The 19,448-nt window shown below is 41.4% G+C and overlaps 1 protein-coding gene across 5 annotated transcripts in view; it reads left to right on the forward strand.

Moving 5' to 3' along the window:
- Positions 1-12,129: 12,129 nt before the first annotated feature.
- Positions 12,130-19,448, forward strand: part of EFCAB5 (EF-hand calcium binding domain 5) — an 85,281-nt gene continuing 77,962 nt past the window's right edge. For 2 of the 5 annotated variants that reach the window (XM_027518274.1, XM_027518276.1), the window contains exons 1-2: positions 12,131-12,318; positions 15,561-15,642. In XM_027518274.1, coding sequence (XP_027374075.1) covers positions 12,181-12,318; positions 15,561-15,642 — 220 coding nt within the window. In that variant the 5' untranslated portion in view covers positions 12,131-12,180. Of the gene's footprint in view, positions 12,319-15,560; positions 15,643-19,448 lie in introns of all 5 variants that reach the window. The other 3 variants (XM_027518275.1, XM_027518277.1, XM_027518278.1) reach the window with 3 other exon arrangements.

Consider the following 19,448-nt stretch of genomic DNA (forward strand, 5'->3'; position numbering starts at 1 on the left):
GTTGGTTTGTTCCAGTAAAGTTACTATATGTGGAAGAGCAGCTGCAATTGGAGGCATCACCAGACTGAATTTATAATCACCCATAGTCATCCTCTAAGATCCAGCTGCCTTCGTCACAGGCCAAACAATCAAGTTACATTGATGTAAGATAAGGACTTCCCTGGTGGTTCAGTGGCTAAGACTCCACACTCCCAGTGCATGGGGTCTGGGTTCTGATCCCTGGTCAGGGAACTAGAGCCCACGTGCTGCAACTAAGAATTCGCGTGCAGCAGCTGAAGAACCTGTAGGGAAGATAGCACAACTAAGACCCAGTACAGCCAAGTACATAAATTACTTTTTTTTTTAATTGGCATGAGATAGATTTCATCACTCCTGCTTCTTTAAGTCTTTATTGGTGTTACTAAACTCTGTAGTTTCCTTTCTGCCATCCCAAAAAAGCAATGATTTTTGTTTACTCTCTGGTGTGTGTGTATGAGGGGGAAGGGGGTTCCCAAGGGCTTCAGCTTGGTTCTTCATACTGTAATGGTCCTTATTCCAAGATCAAAGGGCCAAAACAGAAATTCTGCTAGTTGCCAGGTATCCTAATTGTATGTTCAAGAGCTAATGAAATATCACAGAATGATCTATAGACCCACTGTGCCCACTGCGATTCAAACTTGAGTTAAGACTCCATGCCTGGTATAAGTCCCACTTAAACTGGTGGAATGCATTTGGGTCCCCAGAAATTAGCACCAATTAATGCCAGTGTTTAGAAATCCTTGCAAAACCTGAATATTGTTTTTTTCCCCCGTTACACAGTCATTTTAGGAAGTGGCAACAGTTATCTGTGGAAAAGACACGGGGGAAGGTTTTCAGTATACACTATGGCAGTGCTGCAGAATCCTTCCTTAAGGGGATCCAGCTTTCCCTTTCAATTAAGGGGCTCAAGTCTGGAAACTGGGAGAGAGAAGTCAGAACTCTCTACTCTGGTGACTAAAGTCGTATTTTGGGCCACAGTATATATAGATTTTAAGATATTATATGTAGAGACTTACTTGTGGTCCAGTGGTTAGACTCCTCTCTCCCAGTGCAGGGGGCCAGGGTTCAATCCCTGGACAGGAAACTAGAAAGAACCCCATATGCTGCATCGAAGAGTTCAAATGATGCAAATAAAGATCCCACAGAGTAGTAGTAGTGTTAGTCACTCAGTCATGTCTGACTTCGATCCCATGGACTGTAGCCTGCCAGGCTCCTCTGTCCATGGGATTTTCCAGGCAAGAAAACTGAAGTGGATTGCCATTCCCTTCTCCAGGGGATCATCCTGACCCAGGATCATCCCGACCTACTGTCCATCTCTGGGTCTCCTGTATTGCAGGCAGATTATTTATCAAAATATCTCACATGCTGCAACTTTAAAAAATGATAATAAAGAATCCCACATGCTTCAGTGAAGATTGATGATCTCATGTGTGGCAACTAAGACCCGGCACAGACAAATAAATAACTAAATATTAAATAAATATTATGTGTGAATTATCAGTACTTTGTTAGAAAGTGAAAGAAACTGTTAGTTGCTCAGTCGTGTCTGACTCTGTGACCCCATGGAACTGCACCCCACCGGGCTCTTCTGTCCACAGAATTTCCCAGGCCAGCATACTGGAGTGGGCAGCCATTCCCTTCTCCAGGGGATCTTCCTGACCCAGGGATCAAACCCAGGTCTCCTGTGTTGCAGGCAGAATCTTTACCATCTGAGCTGACTGGTCATCTATTCTAATCCTAGAACCACCCATAATCATTTAGCTGAATGCCAAAAGAAATCTGATAACCACTGTATCTCTACTTCTCGTTATGTGCCCACTTTGTCTTTGGTGGATAAACACTGACATTTGGCCTCCGCTACTCGAACGGATCATCCCATCATGCTTTGCCTACAGAAGAAAGCCAACATAGAACTTTTCAAGGATACAAATATTCCCAGGCACTAATGTATTTTGCAATGCTTTAGTGAAGGAACCCTCCCCAAGTCCTCTCAGAGGATATATTTGGGAGTAGATATGCAAGTCAATATGTGACATATCTGGAGAAGGCAGTGGCAACCCACTCCAGTGTTCTTGCCTGGAGAATCTCAGGGATGGGGGAGCCTGGTGGGCTGCCGTCTATGGGGTCGCACAGAGTCGGACATGACTGAAGCGACTTAGCAGCAGCAGCATGTGACATATCTACCCCATATCCCTAAGCCTTTTGATTCCTCTTACTGTGGATTCCTTATCCAGGGAAGTTCCTGTACCTTAGCTCAATTAAACGTAGGCCACTATGGAGTCCAAGTTTCAGTGAACTTAACAAATAAATACTGAATAAATAAATAAATACTGAATTAATAAAAACAAATACTGAATGTCACTGTAGGTGCTAATACATTAAATTCTGAATTTCTGATACAGGTACCCATATCAATAAATTCCAGTCAACCCGTATTATATTTCGTGCTCCTTCCTTTAACTCCCTTATAATATACTCGCATAAACTCCCTGGGCTTCTACCATAAATAATAATGAAACTGTTTTACCATTAAAGCTGTTTCTCGAACTTATGGTTGCCAGGGGGAAGGGATAGTTAGGGAGTTTGGGATGGTCGTGTACACACTGCTGTCTTTAAAACAGATAACCAATTGAATAGTATATGGAATTCTACTCAATGTTATGTGCCAGCCAGGATGGGAGGGGAATTTGGGGGAAGATGGATACATGTTTATCTATGGCTGAGTCTCTTCCCTGATCCCCTAAAGTCTCTTCCTGATCCCCTAAAGGAGATCAGTCCTGGGTGTACGTTGGAGGGACTAATGTTGAAGCTGAAACTCCAATACTTTGGCCACCTGATGCGGAGAGCTGACTCATTTGAAAAGACCATGATGCTGGGAAACATTGAGGGCAGGAGGAGAAGGGGATGACAGAGGGTGAAATGGTTGGATGGCATCACCGACACAATGGACATGGGTTTGGGTGGACTCCGGGAGTTGGTGATGAACAGGGAGGCCTGGCGTGCTGCGGTTCATGGGGTCACAAAGAGTTGGACACGACTGAGCGACTGAACTGAACTGAACTGAACTTCCCTGTTAACCTGAAACTATCACAACATTGTTAATTGGCTATACCCAATACAAAATTAAAAGTTTAAAGTTTGAAAAAAAAGATTAAAAAATAAACTCCATAGGGTTGTGTAAGAATTAAATGAGATAAAATGTGAAAAAATGTTGTAGAAAATTAAATCGTATTTAGTGTCTTCTCAAAAGCAAAAAAATTAATTTCCGCTAGGGAGGTTAAAAAAAGCTGTTTCCACCTGGTCAGACTTTGTATTTGCCCTGCTGGAGCAATTTTAAAATCATATTTTAGCTTTTTTCTCAACAGGGTTGCCACCAGAACACAGGTGTCATGAAAACCACTGCTAAATCTAAGCCACAATGGGAAAGGAGAAGACTCATATCAATATCATTGTGTTGTTTGGACATGTGGATGTGGCAAGTCTACCACTACTGGCCATCTGATCTGCAAATGTAGTGGGATTGAACACAGAACCACTGAACACCACAAGAAACCTCCTTTGAGGAGGCAGCTAAAATGGGAAAGGGCCCCTTCAAGTATGCCTGGCTCTTGGACAAACTGAAAGATGAGCATGAGTGTGGTGTCATCATTGGTATCTCCCTGTAAAGAAATCCAAGACCAGCAAGTACTATATGACCATAATTGATGTCCCAGGACACAGAGACTTTACCAAAAACACGATTACAGGCATATATCAGGCTGGCTATGCTGTTCTGATTGTTGTCACTGGTGTTGGTGAATTTGAAACAGGTGTCTCCAAGAAGGGGTGATCAAAGAGTAAGCTAACTAGCAACTAACGGTTAGCATTAACAGAATGGATTCCACTGAGCCACTCTACAGCCAGAAAATCTATGAAGGGCTTAAGGAAGTCAACACCTACGTTAAGAAAGTTGAATCCAACCCTGACATAGTAGCATTGGTGCCAATTTCTAGATGGAATGGTGGCAACATGCTGCAGCCAAGCTCTAACCTGCCTTGTTTCAAGGGATGGAAAGTCACTCATAAAGACGGCAATGCCAGTGGAACCATGCTGCTTGAAGCTCTGAATTACATCCTGGCCACCAGTTATCCAACTGACAAGCCCTTGCATCCATCCCTCCAGGAAGTTCATTTCAGTTCAGTTGCTCAGTTGTGTCCGATTCTTTGCGACCGCATGGACTACAGCACACCAAGCTTCCCTGTCCATCACCAACTCCCAGAGTTTACTCAAATTCATGTCCACTGAGTCAGTGATGCTATCCAACCATCTCATCCTCTATTGTCCCCTTCTCCTCCTGCCTTCAATCTTTCCCAGAATCAGGGTCTTTTCAAATGAGTTAGCTTTTCGCATCAGGTGGCCAAAGTATTGGAGTTTCAGCTTCAGCATCAGTCCTTCCAATGAATACCCAGGACTGATCTCCTTTAGGATGGACTGGTTGGATCTCCTTGCAGTCCAAGGGACTCTCAAGAGTCTTCACCAACACCACAGTTCAAAAGCATCAGTTCTTTGGCATTCAGCTTTCTTTACGGTCCAACTCTCACATCCATACATGACTACTGGAAAAACTATAGCTTTGACTATAGGCACTGTTGTTGGCAAATTAATGTCTCTGCTTTTTAGTATGCTGTCTAGGTTGGTCATAGCTTTTCTTCCAAGGAGCAAGCATCTTTTAATTTAATGGCTGCAGTCACCATCTGCAGTGATTTTGGAGCCCAGAAAGATAAAGTCTCTCTCTGTTTCCACTGTTTCCCCATCTATTTTTCATGGGACCAGATGCCATGATCTTAGTATTCTGAATGTTGACTTTTAAGCCAACTTTTTCACTCTCCCCTTTCACTTTCATCAAGAGGCTCTTTAGTTCTTTTTCACTTTCTGGCATAGGGTGGTATCATCTGCATATCTGAGGTTATTGATATTTCTCCCGGAAATCTTGATTCCAGCTCTGGGTTTCTCATGATATATTCTGCATATAAGTTAAATAAGCAGGGTGACAATATATAGCCTTGACGTACTCCTTTTTCCTCTTTGGAACCAGTCTATTGTTCCATGTCCAGTTCTAACTGTTCTATGCTTCCTGACCTGCATACAGATTTCTCAAGAGGCAGGTCAAGTGATCTGGTATTCCCATCTCTTGAACAATTTTCCGCAGTTTGTTGTGATCCACAGAATCAAAGGCTTTGGCATTGTCAATAAAGCAGAAATAGATGTTTTTCTGGAACTCTCTTGCTTTTTTGATGATCCAGCAGATGTTGGCAATTTGATTTCTGGTTCCTCTGCCTTTTCTAAATCCAGCTTGAACATCTGGAAGTTCACGGTTCATGTACTGTTGAAGCCTGGCTTGGAGAAATTTGAGCCTCCAGGAAGTATGTCTACAAAATCGGTGATGTTGGTACCGCCTCTGTGGGTCGAGTGGAGACTGGTGTTCTCAAGCCTGGTATGGTGGTCACCTTTGCTCCAGCATTACAACTGAAGTGAAATCTGTTGAAATGCACCATGAGGTTTTGAGTAAAGCCCTCCTTGGGGTCAATATGAGTTTCCCTATCAAGAACTTGCCTCCCTGGAGAAGGAGATGGCAACCCACTCCAGTACTCTTGCCCTGAAAATCCCACGGACGGAGGAGCTTGGTGCAGGCTACTATCCATGGGGTCGCAAAGAGTCGGGCACAACTGAGCGACTTCACTTTCTCACTTTCACAATTCTCTATATGTCATTTTTTAGTAGCAAAACCAGATCTGAACTGACATGAAATTTAAAGTCTTTATCCCACTTAATAGTAGTATGAACATTCATATTTTCCTGCAGATATATTAATATATTTGACTACAGAATGCTGACCCAGGGCTATACTTAGATAATATCACTTTCTAAATTCTAAAAAACTAGAAACACATTTGGCTCCAAAGATGTCAGATAAAGAATTGGGTTTTTGTTCATTTGCAGTGAAGTACTGCTGCTGCTGCTAAGTCACTGCAGTCATGTCCAACTCTGTGTGACCCCATAAACGGCAGCCCACCAGGCTCCCCCGTCCCTGGGATTCTCCAGGCAAGAACACCGGAGTGGTTTGCCATTTCCTTCTCCAATGCATGAAAGTGAAAAGTGAAAGTGAAGTCGCTCAAGTTGTGCCCGACCCTCAGCGACCCCATGGACTGCAGCCTACCAGGCTCCTCCATCCACGGGATTTTCCAGGCAGGAGTACTGGAGTGGGGTGCCATTGCCTTCTCCAAGTGAAGTACTAGGCAGCCATAAAAAAGAATGAATGAGATTTGTATACATGTGCTGCTACAGGATATTCTCTAAGACACATTATTAAGTAAAAAGAAAAATACAGAACAATGTATTGCATGCTATCATTGTGTTAAAAGGCAGGGCAGAGAGGATAGATAGAATATTTCTGGAAGGACAGAAATTGATTACAATTGTTGTCTCTTGGGAGGGCAACTGGGGGGCTAATGTCAAGAGCATCGTTCCCCTCAATGTATTTAGTGGTTGTTTTTTTTTTTTTTTAATTTCACTTACTTATTTTATTTTTGCCCATTCTGGGTCTTCATTGCTATGCTATGGTTTTCTCTAGTTGTGGCGATCGGGTGCTAGACCCTAATTGAGGTGCATGGGCTTCTGATTGCTGTGGCTATTCCTGCTGTGAAGCTGGGGCTCTAGGGCACACAGGCATCAGTAGCATGTGGGATGTTCCCAACCAGGGATCAAACCCTGGTCCACTGCATTGACGGGCAGATTCCTAACCACCGGACCACCAGGAGAGTCCCTGCCGCTTAGTATTGATTAGGCAGGTTGATCAGACTCTCTCTGGCCTCTGAGGTGGGAGAAGAAATAACTGGAAGAGAGGAGTATGAAGACAACACCAGGTCCAGGGCCCAGAGGGGAGTGAAGGCGTGTTCATGGTGGCACACAGAGAAGCTGTCCAGAGAGCATGGTCCCTGGAGGCACCCTGAATCCTCACCTCCCTGCTTTGCTGGGTCCCCCTGAGATCCCAGTCTCCTCCTCTGCTTGGCGAACATGAAAGACGTCTCTAGTCCTTGTACCACAAGGCTCTGTTAACACCAGGAAGTGCTTGTGTGTGCACATGTGTGTGCAAAGGGAAGGCTTAAGATTTTGTAGGCGCTTGAGTCAAATGACTTCTGCAGTCCTTTACAAAGTGAGCTCAGCAGGAGTGTGCTGTCAGGGGCATTTTGCAGAATCTCCCGTCAGCTGCATGAGGAGGCAGTCCATTATCACAAAAGGCTCTCAGAGTGGTTTACAGCGCGGGCCCAGAGCTGCCTGCCTGGGGCGCACAGCCAGGAACCCGGAAGCCTGGACAGCCTACAGTCCGCCTGGAGCAAGGAAGACCCCTTCAGCCCTGAGTGCAATTGTGCTGTCCTCTCCATCCAAGGCCATGGCTGTCTCTGTTAAATTCTAGACACGCTAAGGAATGATCACAATTATGTAGCAACTAACATTTACGGAATGTTTACTATGCACAGTGCTAGACACTTTATCACTGCCTTGATTCTGTATACCAAGTCTCCAAGGTGGGAATTATCAAATGAGGTGAGAAGGGTCAAGAGACTAGGCTAAAGGTCACATGACAAGCATTTGAGCAGAAGTACATTGCGGGTTCTGTTCACAGCGTGGCCTGGGGCCTCCCTGGCTCTGTGTAAGAGCAGGGCATGTCCTGAACACTGTGCTCTTGAGCCCCACAGTGTTTCTGTTGCCATCAGTGTGGGCCCTGGTTAGTAAGGGGTTGATGAATAAATATTTCTTCCTCCTCAAAAAAAAAAAAAAAAGAACTTGCCTGTCAAAGATGTTTGTTGTGGTCATGTGACTGGTGACAGCAAAAAGGACCCATGGATGGAAGCATCTGGCTTCACAGCTCAAGTGATTATCTCAGACCAGCCAGGCCAAATCAGTGCTGGATATGCCCCTGTGCTGGACTGTCAGTCACATTCTTGCAGGTTTACTGAGCTGAAAGAGGTAATTGATCATCATTCTGAGAAAAATCTGGCAAGTGGCCCCAAATTCTGGAAATCTGGTGATGCTGCTGTCAGTGATATAGTTCCTTACAAAAATCCATGTGTATTGAGAGCTTCTCTGACTATCCTCTTCTGGGTCATGTTGCTGTTCGTGACATGAGACAGACAGTTGCTGTGGCTGTCACCAGAGTAGCAGACAAGAAGGCAGCTGGAGCTGGCAAGGTTACCAAGTCTTCCCAGAAAGTTCAGAATATTACCCCCAATACCTGCCACCCTCATCTTAATCAATGGTGGAAGAATAGTCTCAGAACTCTTTATCTCAATTGGCCATTTAATAGTAAAAGACTGGTTAATGATAACAATGCAAAGTATAGCCATCTCTGCTCTGTTTTGGTTTTCAGTTGGGTGAAATATCTTTTCTCATCCCTTCACTTTGAGCCCATGTCTGTCCTTAAAGCTGGGTTTCCCAGGTGCTTCAGTGGTAAGGAATCTGCCTGGTGATGCAGGAGATGCAGGAAAGGCGAGTTTGATCCCTGGGTTGGGAATATCCCCTGGAGTAGGAAATGGCCACCCTCTGAAGTATTCTTGCCTAGGAAAATCCCATGAATAGAGGAGACCGGTGGGCTGCAGTCCATGAGGTTGCAAAGAGTCAGACAGACATGACCGAGCATGCACACACATCCTTAAAGGTGATATGAGTCTCTTGTAGGCAGCATATGTGTGGGTCTTGGATTTTTTTCATCTATCCAGCCACTCTATGCATTTTGATGGAGAATTTAATCCATTTTATTGATAGATGAAGACTTAGTCATCTTATTAATTGACATCTAATTAAATGTCATCTTGGGACTCCCTGGTGAGTGGCTGAGACTCTGCACTCCTAAAGCAGGCGGCCCCAGTTTGATCCCTAGTCAGGGAACTAGATCCCACATGCCGAAACTAAGAGTTCGCATGTAGCAACAAAGATGGAAGGTGCCAGGTTCCACAACTAAGACCTAGGACAGCTTAAATATATATATATATATATATATATATATATATATATATTCTCTCTTCCCCCTCTATTTTTGATGGCAGGGTCAACTCTTTTAAAACATCAATTTCATCACATTTTGTCCTATGCTTAAAAAACACAAAATCCAAATTCCTTGATTTATTGTGAATAACTCTTTACAGTTGAAAAATTACGTTTTTTTGCCTCATCTTCTGCCCCTTTCTAGACTATAACTATGCTCTGCTGTGAAAGCTTCAAATACTTATCGAACTTTCATTCGCTGCTAGCATGTAATGTTCCTTCTGCCTCAGATACTCTTTCCCCACTCCTTTACAAAATGTTTTATTAGTCACTTACAATCCAGCTTGGAAATCTATTTTTCTGTGAAAGCTTCTCTGGGTAAATTAATCGCCTCTGTGTGCCTTAACATTTTGTATATGCCTCTGCTTTTGTCCTTACAGATGGTATTGCATCAGTTTATCCCATTTTCTCTCACTAAACTAGGAATCCTTCAAAAGCAGATCTTACCCATCTTTTTAAAAAAATATTTATGTATTTATTTGGCTAGGTCTGGTCTTAGTTGTGACATGTGGAATGTTTAGTTGTGGCATCTGGAATCTAGTTCCCTGATCAGGGGTCGATCCAGGTTCCCTGCATTGGGAGCACCAGAGTCTTAGCCACTGGACCACCAGGTAAGTCCTTTATCCATCTTTTTAAGCCCAATGTCTGTCTGCATATAGAAGGTTCCAAGTAAAAGTTTACTGAGTTGAATTTATCTGGGTGCATCTAAGCAAAACCAATTTGAAAAGAAATGGGAAGAAGTTTTCTAGCAGGAGATAGACACTGTAAACAAAGCAGCCTATGAGAATGCACTACTGGGACCTAGCAAAGCAATCGATTTTATCTTATTCATTATTTATGAATTGCTTCAAAAAGACTTTGAGGCAGCTATTTTTAAGTGTTTGACACTGTTGTCTCCAAAGGCAGTACAATGGGTTTATTTGAGCAGAACATATGTTGCTAAAAAGAAAGTGAATACTCTAGCACATTATACACGTGTGCTAAGTCACTTCAGTCGTGTCTGACTCTTTGCAACCCTATGGATTGTAGCCCCCTGGCTCCTCTTTCTATGGGACTCTCCAGGCAATAATACTGGAGTGGGTTGCCATGCCCTCCTCCAGAGGATCTTCCCAACCCAGGGATTGAACCTGCATCTCTTATGTCTCCTGCATTGGCAGATGAGTTCTTTACCACTAGCAACCCACTCCAGTGCTCTTGCCTGGAGAATCCCAGGGATGGGGGAGCCTGGTGGGCTGCCATCTATGGGGTCACACAGAGTCGAACACGACTGAAGTGACTTAGCAGCAGCAGCAGCACCACCTGAGTAGCCCCTGAAAGTGAAAATGAAGTCGCTCAGTTGTGTCCGACTCTTTTCCACCCCAAGGACTATAGTCTATCAGGCTTCTCTGTCCATGGGATTTTCTAGGCAATAGTATTGGAGTGGGTTGCCATTTCCTTCTCCAGGGGATCTTCCCGACCCAGGGATCGAACCCAGGTCTCCCTCATTGTAGACAGACGCTTTACTGTCTGAGTAGCTCCTAGCACCAGAGAAGGCGATGGCACCCCACTCCAGTACTCTTGCCTGGAAAATCCCATAGCCACACTGCTGCTAAGTCGCTTCAGTCGTGTCCGACTCTTAGTGACCCCATGGACTGCAGCCTACCAGTCTCCTCTGTCCATGGGATTTTCCAGGCAAGAGTACTGGAGTGGGGTGCCATTGCCTTCTCCAGCAGCAGCCCCTAGTACATTATAAAGAAATCATTTCACATTAAAAAGTCCGTGGATGGTAACTTTCCTAGAGGCAGAAGCCATGTGTATACAATTTACTTTTTATGTAGCACCTAGCTACACAAACTCTTAAATGATTTTTGGCACAACAGTGATTTTGATCATCTGTGACTAAATCTAGTCATTTGCAATGAAGAAGGGGAGGTGGCAATTATCCATTTTTATTGCTTAGTATGAATAAATAAGCCAGATAAATCATATTCCTCTCAGAACTCCCCCCTCCAAAAATACTTTTTAGCAACGTTATTATTCTAATGTCTGTCTTTTTCACACAAATTAGGTAGCCAAAAGAGTTTCACTTCATTTCACTTTGTAATTTCAAAAATTAATGAGGATGATGATAATGTTTTAAAAATTCAATTGCATTATTGTTGCTGGTTTGTTTGTTTTTTTTCACGCTAGTGGTGATGACTACTGTGGTAGTCTCCTGTTTCCCTTAACACTGGCCTAGTACTAATCTAGCTTTGGTCAGTAACAACAGTAATAACAGTAACACAGTTTGAGAAGTTTACCGGTTGAGAACTTATAACCATTCAATAGAATGGTGGGATGAGGTGGGGGTGGGGGCAGATTTTGATCTTTCAGAGCATTTTTGGTTGTTTGTTAATGTTTTCTTTCCCTCTTTTTGAAATTAATACTAGTCTGGTAATACTTTTTCTTACCACTTGCTGATACCTTTTTGTGGTCCAGATGAGTGAGTCAGCATCTCAAGAGGAACCTAAACCTGCTCAGGTATCTGGTCTGCATAGTTTCTAACCATTTAACCATGAGAGGATTTGAGATTCAATTTGAGAAATTGAGATGCAATGTCGTATACTGTCATTGAATTATTTCTCTTTTTAATTGACGTGTTCTCCATTAAGTTTTGACAAAAATGGGGTCAACTAAGAGTTGAGTCAGAGTGGCCTGCTTCCAGTTGCTTGGTATTCTTGGTGTATAACAGGTCTGTTACCATTTGAATTTTTTAATACAGCTACTCTATGTGATTTTATTTGGTATGATGTTTACTCATGTGAATTTTTTACATAAAAAAGCTTGCTATGCTAAGCTAGGTCGCTTCAGTCATGGCCGACTCTGTATGACCCTATAGACAGCAGCCCACGAGGCTTCCCCATCCCTGGGATTCTCCAAGCAAGAACACTGGAGTGGGTTGCCATTTCCTTCTCCAATGCAGGAAAGTGAAAGTGAAGATGCTCAGTCGTCTCCGACTCTTTGCGACCCCATGGCCTGCAGCCTACCAGGCTCATCCATCCATGGGATTTTCCAGGCAAGAGTACTGGAGTGGGTTGCCATTGCCTTCTCTGAAAGCTTGCTATGCTAGAGTATAAAACATTAGTTTTATTTCCAGCCCCTATTGAATACCATTTACTAAAATTATGTCCATTTCAGGAAAATGGAAAAGAAGACAAAGAAAGGAACCAGGAAGGAAGTGAAGCAGAAGAGCTTATTCAGGTAGAGTTTTCATGAATAATCAGATGTTAATGCTGGAGAGTAACTGGAGAAATTAATTTTCCTAGGTGAAAAAAAAAGATGTGGATACAGTGGAGGTGAGAAATAGATTTAAGGGACTAGATCTGATAGATAGAGTGCCTAATGAACTATGGATGGAGGTTCGTGACATTGTACAGGAGACAGGAAACAAGACCATCCCCATGAAAAAGAAATGCAAAAAAGCAAAATGGCTGTCTGGGGAGGCCTTACAAATAGCTGTGAAAAGAAAAGAAGCAAAAAGCAAAGGAGAAAAGGAAAGATATAAGCATCTGAATGCAGAATTCCAAAGAATGGCAAGAAGAGATAAGAAAGCCTTCTTCAGCGATCAATGCAAAGAAATAGAGGAAAACAACAGAATGGGAAAGACTAGAGATCTCTTAAAGAAAATTAGAGATACCAAGGAAACATTTCATGCAAAGATGGGCTCGATAAAGGGCAGAAATGGTATGGACCTAACCTAAGCAGAAGATATTAAGAAGAGGTGGCAAGAATACACAGAAGAACTGTACAAAAAAGATCTTCATGACCAAGATAATCACAATGGTGTGATCACTCACCTAGAGCCCGACATCCTGGAATGTGAAGTCAAGTGGGCCTTAGAAACCATCACTACGAACAAAGCTAGAGGAGGTGATGGAATTCCAGTTGAGCTATTCCAAATCCTGAAAGATGATGCTATGAAAGTGCTGCAATCAATATGCCAGCAAATTTGGAAAACTCAGCAGTGGCCACAGGACTGGAAAAGGTCAGTTTTCATTCCAATCCCAAAGAAAGGCAATGCCAAAGAATGCTCAAACTGCCGCACAATTGCACTCATCTCATATGCTAGTAAAGTAATGCTCCAAATTCTCCAAGCCAGGCTTCAGCAGTATGTGACCCATGAACTTCCAGATGTTCAAGCTGGTTTTAGAAAAGGCAGAGGAACCAGAGATCAAATTGCCAACATCTGCTGGATCATCGAAAAAGCAAGAGAGTTCCAGAAAAACATCTATTTCTGCTTTATTGACTATGCCAAAGCCTTTGACTGTGTGGATCACAATAAATGTGGAAAATTCTTCAAGGGATAGAAATACCAGACCACCTGACCTGCCTCTTGAAAAATCTGTATGCAGGTCAGGAAGCAACACTTAGAACTGGACATGGAAAAACAGACTGGTTCCAAATAGGAAAAGGAGTACGTCAAGGCTGTATATTGTCACCCTGCTTATTTACCTTATATACAGAGTACATCATGAGAAACCCAGGGCTGGAAGAAGCACAAGCTGGAATCAAGATTGACAGGGGAAATATCAATAACCTCAGATATGCAGATGACACCACCCTTATGTCAGAAAGTGAAGAACTAAAGAGCCTCTTGATGAAAGTGAAAGAAGAAAGTGAAAAAGTTGGCTTAAAGCTCAACATTCAGAACATTAAGATCATGGCATCCGGTCCCATGACTTCATGGCAAATAGATGGGGAAACGGTGGAAACAGAAAGAGACTTTAGCTTTTTGGACTTCAAATCACTGCAGATGGTGACTGCAGCCATGAAATTAAAAGATGCTTGCTCCTTGAAAGAAAAGCTACGACCAACCTAGACAGCATACTAAAAGCAGAGGCATTACTTTGCCAACAAAGGTCCGTCTAGTCAAGGCTATGGTTTTTCCAGTAGTCATGTATGGATGTGAGAGTTGGACTATACAAAACTAATACAATTATGTAAAGTTTAAAAATAAAATAAAATTAAAAAAAAAAAAAGAAAGCTGAGCGCCAAAGAATTGATGCTTTTGAACTGTGATGTTGGAGAAGACTCTTGAGAATCTCTTAGACTGCAAGGAGATCCAACCAGTCCCTCCTAAAAGAGATCAGTCGTGAGTGTTCATTGGAAGGATTGATGTTGAAGCTGAAACTCCAATACTTTGGCCACCTGATGTTAAGAGCTGACTCATTTGAAAAGACCCTGATGCGGGGAAAGATTGAAGGCGGGAGGAAAAGGGGATGACAGAGGATGAGATGGTTGGATGCTATCACCGACTCAATGAAAATGAGTTTGGGTAAACTCTGGGAGTTGGTGATGGACAGGAAGGCCTGGCGTGCTGCAGTCCATGGGGTTGCAAAGAGTTGGACATGACTGAGTGACTGAACTGAACTGATTATAATTTATAGATAAAGTCCGCTTTCTAAAATTAGCACTGTTATCCTGTGTATGAGAATCACCAGTTATTAGGGGAACTTCAGTATCATTCTGAAAATGTAATTTCCAAGTTAATCATTTAAGTAACTTTGTGTTTAAATAAATAGAAGGCTTCTATGAGGAAAAATATTTTAGAGAAAAGGGGAGGCAAGTGAAAATAGTTATATGGATTCACCATGAAGTTGACCAATGTGAGTCTTAAAATATTCTATTACCACCCTTTTAAAAGTATATCAGGGAGTTCCCTGGTGGTCCAGTGGTTAAGAATCTGCATTGCAGTGCAGGGTTTGATCCCTGTTTGGAAATCTAAGATCCTATGTGCCTTGGAGCAACCAAGCCCAAGCACCATAACTAGAGCACCCACGTGCTGCAAGTACCGAGCCCATGTGCCACAACTGCAGAGTCCATGTGCCCATAAAGAAAGATTGCACATGACACAGTAAAGATTCCACGCGCTTTGACTAAGACCAGCGTAAATAAATATTCTAAATTAACTTCTAAAAAAGTGTATCAGCATGAGTACAAAAAGCTATTTTACCACCATTTATTCATAAAGCTAAAGTTTACTTTCCTTAATGAAGATGAAAATGTTTTTCTCTCCACCACAAACTTAGAAAGTGATTCTAATAGTCAAAGAAAACAGCTGCATTTTCAAAGGTTCAGAGGTTCGATTTCACTCCGTTGTGGTCTCAAATTATGTTTTTAGAAACATAATTTCTAATTAATCTTTGTATAAGTCAAGGATTAATGTACATCTGGAATAATAATCTTAGCCTGTTTCTTTGTTAGCCATGGGAAGATATGATGACATGGTGAACCAACGAATGAAGCCAATAGACTGTGATTACTGCTTTGCTTCTAATACAATGCTTTAATGCTTTAATACAGCATTAAATCCTAGGAAAATCAATGAGGAATGTTTGGTAATTTTTACAAGGAATTTATCTGCATTCTTTCATTGGGAGAGCTGATGCAACTTTGATGAAAAGCAATTTATTTTTTAACTGGTGTTTCTTTTCTCCTTTCAGTCTTCACAGAGTATATCAGACAGTTCGGCATTAGGGACCCACAGCAATGTGATAGGAGCAGCAGCAAACAAAAAATCCCAAGGTAGAGAACTAGCTTTTCTCCTACACACTAGAATGTAAAACTATTGTGAAGTTTTCATTGGGGATGGATTCTTCAAGATTTTGCCTTTCAAAAATATAATACCAGGAATGAATATATACACACATACTTTTGTTATTGTTCAGTTGCTCAGCTGTGTCCGACTCTTTGCAACCCCATGGACTGCAGCACGCCAGGGTTCTCTGTCCTTTACCATCTACCAAAGCTGGCTCAAACTCATATCCATTGAGTCAGTGATGTTGTCCAACCATCTCATCTTCTGTTGTCCCCTTCTCCTCCTGCCTTCAATCTTTCCCAGCATCAGGGTCTTTTCTAATGAGTCAGCTCTTCGCATCAGGTGGCCAAAAGTACTCGAGCTTCAGTTTCAGAGTCAGTCCTTCTAATGAATATTCAGGGTTGATTTCCTTTAGGATTGACTGGTTTGATCTCCTTGCAGTCTGATGGACTCTTAAGAGTCTTCTCCAACCCACAATTCAAAAGCATCAATTCTTCAGCATTTTGCCTTCTTTATGGTCCAACTCTCACATCCATACATGACTACTGGAAAAATCGTAGCTTTGACTATATGGACCTTTGTCAGCAAAGTAATGTCTCTGCTTTTTAATATGCTGTCTAGATTTGTCATAGCTTTTCTTCCAAGGAGCAAGTGTCTTTTATATACATACATATATGTGTGTGTGTGTGTGTGTGTGTGTGTGTGTATGTGTGTATATATATATATATACACACATATATATACATTTTTTTTTTTTTACTATGGCGTGTGACGTGTGGAATCTTAGTTCCCTGACCAAGGATAAAACCCAAGCCCTCTGCAGTGGAAACACTGAGTCTTAACCACTGGACCACCAGGGAAGTTCACCCAGGGGTATTTTAAATGCAATTTGGGAAATAGTCAATGTGGGAGACCTGGGTTCGATCCCTGGGTTGGGAAGATACCTTGGCAAAGGGAACAGCTACCCACTCCAGTATTCTGTCCTGGAGACTGTATGTTCATGGGGTTGCAAAGAGTCAGACACGACTGAGTGACTTTCACTTTGAAATATATTCCCTTCAGACCTACTGTACAGCACTTGGAACTTCCAGCGCATGGAACTCTACTCAATGTTATGTGGCAGCCTGGATGGGAAGGCAGTTTGGGGAAGAATGGATACATGTATATGTTTGGCTGAGTCTCATTACTGCCCACCTGAAACTATCACAAGGTTGTTAATTGGCTATACCCCAATACAAAATAAAAAGTTTAAAGAAAAAAATATATTCCCTTTACTTTCTATTGACACTTTTGAAGCAACTTTACTAATCTTGTACTTAAAGAGAAAATTTACCTAAGAGTGGACTGACACAGCAGACAACCCATAAATACAGAAATCTAGTGATTCGACCTGCCTGTTGTTTTTCTGTTTCTTCTTTTTACCTCTGTACTTGACAACACATTTGTTCTGTTTGACTTTTAGCCCAATCCTTAATCCAAATTCTACATGATTATGCAGGTTGAAAATTTATATGATCAAAAGGCAACAACTAAATAGGCAAGATAGTCATCCCTTTTACTACTGTTCTTCTAATTTTAGATACTTAGTGAAATCCTATACTACATAAATTTTTCACAATATTTAAAATTTAACAATTTATATTTTAGTTAATTGAAATTCTTTCAAACTTAGTTTCCAACTATCAAGTGTTTAATATGTGCTAGGCTGAACTATAATAATAATTATTAAAGCATTTTCTAAACTATAATTTGCTATATAGATGCTAGCTATAACTTATAGATGCTTACTCTTCTCAAAGTATTTTTCTGTGTTTTAAACCAATTAAAAGAATTATTTACTATTTCTTATTAGTTCATATTATAATACATATGCATGAAGAATCAAACTATTCAGCATTTATTTTGCCTTTATTGTAAACTTTCACAGTTCACTAACTTTAAAAAAGTTTCTTGGCAAGTCCTTCCCTCCCTGCCCCCCACCACCAGTTTCCTGATTTTGCTTCCTCCTCACTCCCCTCCTTCCACCACCACTACCCCATAAATCCCTTTGCTTTTACCATACTCACATGGAGCAGCTTTATAAATAAACTCTTTCATTTTAAACTTGCTAAACAGAATTGTGATCTTGGTAATTTCCTATAAATTTAATTAGATGTTCACTTTAATCAGTTTATGGCCAAATCTGTACATGCAAGTCACATGTGTATTCCATTCTTTAATTTATTGCCTCTCTAGAAAACATGTCAAGAGTTTATGGTCTTTCCTATTCTCATACTTTGAATTTGTTACTGCTTTATAATGTATGATAGAGGGAAATGTATTGTTTGAGTAAGTCTGTTCATCCCAGTATATGATATACATTGAAAATATTGCAGTTGCTTGTTGCAATATCAAATGCAATACAATGTATTTATTTATTCAGTCATCAGTCACTATTAATTTTAATATTCTAAATCTCCCTTTGTAAATATGTATGTGTTTGTGTATGTGTATGTGTATGTGTGTGTGTAGTAAGTGGGAAGAGGAACTGTTATTCCAATTTCAACACATCAAAATAAGTGTCTTTATCTTTGTTATATGCTGTGCTGTGCTGTGCTTAGTTGTCTGATTCTTCATGACCCTGTGGACTGTAGCCCTCCACGCTCCTCTGTCCATGGGATTCTCCGGTCAAGAATACTGGAGTGGGTTGCCATGCCCTCCTCCAGGGGATTTTCCCAACCCAGGGATCAAACCTGTGTCTCCTGCGGCTCTGCACTGCAGGCATATTCTTTACCATGAGCCACCAGGGAAGCCCATCCTTGTTATATACTTATCAAAATTAAAATGATGTTATTTTTCCAGGAAGCTCCTAGAATACACTCAAATACTTATCTTTGCATAGAAAATATTGTGTCTAAATGTATCATGTGAGTTCCTCGTTTCTTTCCCTGGTTATTACACTTTTCAGGCTATGAGCTGAACTTGTGTTTTGAGAAATTTTATTTCTTTTTTTATTGATTTGCTCAGCTTTATTCTTATTACACAGCCCTAAGTTTTAAAAAATTCTGCAGGAAAATACCTTTTCCTATAGCTATTGAATTTTAATGTCAATAGTTTTAATAGTGCTTCTTTTCCTCCTCTCACAGTAGTTTTTCTATATTATGTACAAATGTTAAGAAATCCTGACAGATCAAGCCAGCTGAGCTTCAGACAGGACCTGTGTTTTAAGAGAACACGGCACATATGTTGAGTAGCCCTGCTGGGTCAATTTTCACCAATTCAATCAGCGGCCAGTCCCTCTAAGGTTGTATGCCTTCTGTGAAGAAAGAGTCTGCTAGAGCTTATTATAATGTGAATTATAATTCATTCCTATTTGCGTCCTTAAATAGAGTGTGCTGAGGCCATGCCCAGCAGTGGGCCAGGTACTGAGTGCAGAAAATGATGAAAGTCATTTATAAAAATCATTGGACCTTTCAGAATATGAATAAGAAATTTTTTTGTGTTTCTACTTCTTTAATTGAAAGCATTTGTGCCTGTAGTGCCTGAATAGGACTTTGTATGATATAAGGTGGGTTAATACAGAGTGAAGATGTGCATGTTGGGTAAGTATTTGAAAAGCTCTTAATTCCATAGAAGCTTAGAAAGTCCTGAAAAATAATTTCAGCGCTTAGCATAGTGCCTGGCACTATGACATCAATAATTACTTATTGAGTGAATATGTAAACGAATCAATCTATCTGTAAAAGATTTAGGACTATATAAGCATAGGCTCGAAGAAGGCAATGGCACCCCACTCCAGTACTCTTGCCTGGAA

Source organism: Bos indicus x Bos taurus, chromosome 19 (assembly GCF_003369695.1).
Source record: "Bos indicus x Bos taurus breed Angus x Brahman F1 hybrid chromosome 19, Bos_hybrid_MaternalHap_v2.0, whole genome shotgun sequence".
Lineage (NCBI taxonomy): Eukaryota > Metazoa > Chordata > Mammalia > Artiodactyla > Bovidae > Bos > Bos indicus x Bos taurus.